A 5219-nucleotide genomic window follows, 5' to 3' on the forward strand; every position below is an offset into this window, starting at 1 on the left:
CGAGTGTTAACATAATGCAGAGTAACCAGTATAGGTACAATATTGTTATACTTTAATCATACGAGTGTTAACATAATGCACAGTAACCATTATAGGTACAATATTGTTATACTTGAATCATACGAGTGTTAACATAATGCTGAGTAACCGGTATAGATACAATATTGTTATACTTTAATCATACGAGTGTTAACATAATGCAGAGTAACCAGTATAGGTACAATATTGTTATACTTTAGTCATACTAATATATTTATAAGGCAGAAAATGTATTCTGATGATGAACAACTCAATCACATAAGTGATGAATAACATATATATATTGGACGTTTCAAAATATATACACTCCATATTCAGCAAATTACTACAATACACACAAAAATTATAATTACAATTAACCACTCGAATTAACAAAAGCTTAAAAACCGTGATGTCCAAGCTAACGTTTCTAAATTTTGAAATCGGCTTTTTCACAAGCCCGGATAGGTTGTAGAACCTCATATCCATATTACTTGGTTAGTACGTTTGCAACAGATTTGTGAAGTGGAAAACGTAATCTGGTGATGAACAACAGAACCATCGAAGTGACGAATAACACATTTATTGGACTTTTCGGAATATACAGATTCCATCTTCAGCACATTACTACAATAAACACAAATACCATAATTACAAGGACTCGCATTACACGGCAAACTCGTGAATCATCTTACCTGAAAAATATTGCAAGTATTGTTTGTTGAGTCTGAATACTTTCAGCTGTAAGTTACCGTGGGATAGATTCAAGATATCTGTCGATTCTAGTATTCTGACCAAGCAAACGATAAACAAGATAAGTAGTAACCAAAACTTTTGTACTCTTCAGAAACAGCTGACGGAGTATGTATTATAAGAAGATAACGTTAAACTGCGCATAAACTTGAGGGCTATTTGTGGCTTTTGATTTAGTCTTAAAATACAGGTTGACCATCACTAGTCCGGCAATCAGTAATCCGGCACTAATTTCGGCTAGAATAATTTCAAATACAGTAAAGCAAGATACGCACTATTGGGTAAATACTTTAGTCTCGTTTGAAAGTTTTCTTTCCAATATTTTCGTTGATTAAAACTTAAAGAAAACTCCTGACAGCCCTCCACCTCAAGACATGTAAATGCCACTTTGGAAGTGGCAGTGATGTTCTGTTGACTTACACTAGATGTGAAAAATTTAATGAAATACAGGCACAGGTACACTACAAATTAATTGAATTTATTTGATAATTATCTTTTCTTTATTAATCAACTTGTACTGTTTTATGGGATATTTTAATTTTAAGATGAGGTGGTTAGCTAGTGGGTTTGATGTTTTCTAACCTAATAGATGGCTAATCCGGCACCCTCCAGGTCCAGATGATGCCGGATTAGTGATAGTCAACCTGTACTTTGTTGCTGGCTGGAGTTTACCTGATTTTTTATGGGAATGTTGGCCGAGGTCTGGGAATTTTAACTGTAAAAAAACATACCATAGCCTAATTTAAGAGTTCTTAAATAAAAACACGTCCTGATTTAGAATTAAAATTGATAAAAGAAATGTGCCAAAACATTAAACTATTTTACGAAAGTGCACCCTATTTCAGGAGTATCAACATAGTAAATTTGTCTCACGTTCTTGCTACCTGTTATTATAACTGTCACTTATACCATAATTGAAAAATTGGATATGTTTGATGATATATATTGAAGTTCAATAGTTCAAACAATGCTTTAAACAACAAAGGTTTTGCTAGAGAAGTACACAAGAGCGAAACAACAACTTAATGCCATGTGATGAAATAGCTTTCAAATAAGTGCCAGTCCTTGAATGTTTAAACTAACAGAAGAAAATAATAATAATTTGAATTACTTGTCATCACTGGCTGAATTACTATTTAGTGTTACACTAATGAGTATCGGGAGAACACACCAGAATGCCCAGTAAAGGTCTGAAACGTCATTCCTGTCTCACAGTCCGTGATGAAAATCTTATTGTCCGTGGCTCCACCACTGATCAGCAAACTGGAACGATTACTGAGATCTTCCATGAAACACAAGTCTCGTATAGTTCCTTTATGCATCGTCAGCTCCGCTGCGCTACCTGTAGGTTAGCAACAGAATTATCAGTAATGATACTGGAAACAATAAGATATGTCGCAAGATTTGACCAATAAGTGTACATTTTGTAAAATTATATTAAACAACCGTTCAGAAATACAGCTTCTAGAATTATCAACGAGCATGGAGGCTTACTCGAAAATGCGCAAAATTAAAATATTCAAATTTGATAGGTATTTAAAAGGTGATTTTAAAATTACAACAGACAAGCACCCAGTTGAGTTACTCACCTTCAACGTTACATATTTCCTGATTAAACCTCATCAGTTTGATAGTCTTATCATTAGAACCTGTTGCTAGCAGGTCTCCAGTTCCATTCCAAGCCACACAATAGATGGAGCCTTTATGATGTTTCATCCTCTTCATCAAGACCGCTGGTTCGCGTGTTTCGTAGTTTTCTCTGCGAACAGGAGTGATGAATTTTAATATCAATCCAAGTTGTACCTACTTTATGTTAAAATAGGTTTTGAAAATAAATTATATAATTTGATGCTCAAATTTCAGAATTTAATATAATAATTTAGTTATTAATAATATCACAGTCTAAAAGCACGTATAATTATAAAAGTTAATATGTTTGGATATCGTTCAGATTTTACAACTTCTTTTTATAGATGTCGCTATAAAAATATCGCATTTCTATGTATTTGTTGGAGCTTAGAAGTGTATCAAAACAATTTTTCGTAATTCTTATTTTATACATGCTTCTAAAACAAAATTCAATTCATAAATTAATAAAAAAAATCGGTGAAATGTCATCTATGTTAAAATTAACGGCTTCTGCGTTAGCCTTTTTATTTTCTATGTTAGATAAGTGTTACCAAAAACAAACCTTATCTCGTGTATCTTCGGATAAGCACATATTCGCAGCGCCTTCGAATTAGCCCCTGTCGCATAAAACAAGCCATTCGGGTGAAATTCTGCAGCTCTGATGACCTGGTCATCTTCAAGTCTTGTTATTGGTACAAACTTAGGCTTCTGGGCAGAAGTCTTATTTCCGTTATGCTTGTTGGCATGGCCTGGTTCGTGCTGAAAAGAGACAACAACTGGTACTATTTTATTATCTTTGGCGATATAGTGTATGGCTCTGAAAATCTATAAATATATTTTGTTGTTGTTTTTTCACATCTTAAGATTAGATTACTTGTCATTCGCAACCGTGATGCTTAACAATCTTTTCTACGTTAACTCAAACCGTAATATTTAAAAGATTTCGTTCGTTTTACATTTATAATACGACCCGTCATGGCCAGGTGGTTAGGTAGCTCGAATCGCAGTTTGCGGGTTCGAATCCTCATCACATCAAACATGCTCGCCTTTCAGCCGTGGGGGCGTCATTATGTGACGGTCAATCCAAATATTCGTTGGTAAAAGAGTAGATCAAGAGTTGGCGGTGGGTGGTGATGACTAGCTACCTTCCCTCTAGTCTTACACTGCTAAATTAGGGACGGTTAACGCAGATAGCCCCCGTGTAGCTTTGCTCGAAATCTATAACAAACATTTATAATATATTTTTATTTGTTATCTCACCATGAAGAAGATATATGCAATATTTCATGTACTTTAACTCAGTCAATATATATATAAATATAAATGTTGAGGTTTTATACCAAGTAAGATGATAATAGCAAATGTTTAAAAAAAAAGGTTTTAAAATTGCATACGCTAAAAAGTAGTTGAAATATGATATTAATATAGCGCCAATGTAAATATGTCTGTCAGCAGAATAAGCAAAGTGGAGATCAACAATATTATTATTATGATAACTAGTTAACAATAAGGCATTACAAAATATAATTGGATAATTCTAACGCAACATAAATCAAAGTATTGGTATTACTTTATTATTATAAAATGCAAAATAAAGATCAATCGTACAGTTTTTATCCTGTCAGTCAGGTAGTCCAAATAATTCGCAAGCTCAGAGTGAAGGTCTGTAGTTAGTAATACCCACGTGGGTTTGCTCGTGTCTCTGTATCCAAACGGGAAAGAGTCACCTACCACACTCAAATCTGTAGCGATGTTTGAAGGAATATATCACTGAACGCTCTGCCATTTCCTTTTATTGTTCTCCACTGATTTGCAATCCTCATCACCAGTGATATCCAAACTATCATTTTCACACTAAACACTCTACTATAGTCTTACCAAATATTTATCCATTTTCATACCTTTTAACAGAAATAATCCAGAGTCGTCTGTTGGAAAGTCAAGGAACTAACACGGAAATCTTGGATTACGGTATGCGGAAAACGAAACAATAAAGATGGTAGCAATAAAAAATACGGATTTCGGTACAACGATAAAGGGAAAGAACCAAACTACACGCAAAATACTAAAATTTAGAAGGTTTAATGTGAATTCGGGGAAGCGGAAGATAATTTGTTTGTAGAATTTCACGCAATGGTATTCGAGGAATATTTACGCTAGTTGTCCCCAGTATTGATAGACTAGAGTCAACACCAGCCACCATCAACTCTTGAGCTACTTTTTATCAAAGAATAATGGGATTGACCATTACATTAAAAGCCCCCACGGCTGAAAAGGTGAGCATGTTCGGTGATGCAGTTTGAACCCTCGACCAGCAAATTGCAAGTCGACTGCCCTAACCACTAGGTCATGCCAGGCCTTCGGAAATTAAGCCTTATGGTCGGGGGGGGGGGGGGAATTGCATCCTTTGCATGCTCACATATGTGCCCGTGAATATGATTTCAAAACCTATTCTATTTAGTTTCGTACAAATACCAAACTTTATTCTAATTCATTCCGAAGAAAGAGTTTTCCTACTTTATTATTATTATTAATAGCTATGACGCTCAGTGGTTAGCAGATTGGATTTGGTTGGATTTATTTTGAATTTCGCGCAAAGCTACACGAGGGCTATCTGCGCTAGCTGTCCCCAGTTTTGATGTGATAGACTGGAGAGAATACAACCACTCAACACCATCCACCGCCAAATCTTGGGCTACTCTTTCCAATATATATATATAGTACTAATATAATAACATTATAAACAATAATTTGAAGTTGACAAACATTTACCAGCTACCTACCCCACCTCGAAATCAATAGCATTTGTATATATATGT

General features: G+C 34.8%; 1 protein-coding gene across 1 annotated transcript in view; it reads right to left on the reverse strand.

Moving 5' to 3' along the window:
- Positions 1 to 5219, reverse strand: part of LOC106469108 (WD repeat-containing protein 47-like) — a 29290-nt gene that overhangs the window by 19514 nt on the left and 4557 nt on the right. Inside the window, exons 2-4 of the mRNA XM_022397534.1 lie at positions 2963 to 3159; positions 2361 to 2530; positions 1943 to 2113 (exon numbers count right to left, since the gene is read on the reverse strand). Coding sequence (XP_022253242.1) covers positions 1943 to 2113; positions 2361 to 2530; positions 2963 to 3159 — 538 coding nt within the window. The remainder of the gene's footprint in view (positions 1 to 1942; positions 2114 to 2360; positions 2531 to 2962; positions 3160 to 5219) is intronic.

Source organism: Limulus polyphemus, unplaced genomic scaffold, assembly GCF_000517525.1.
Source record: "Limulus polyphemus unplaced genomic scaffold, Limulus_polyphemus-2.1.2 Scaffold3309, whole genome shotgun sequence".
NCBI classification, from domain to species: domain Eukaryota; kingdom Metazoa; phylum Arthropoda; class Merostomata; order Xiphosura; family Limulidae; genus Limulus; species Limulus polyphemus.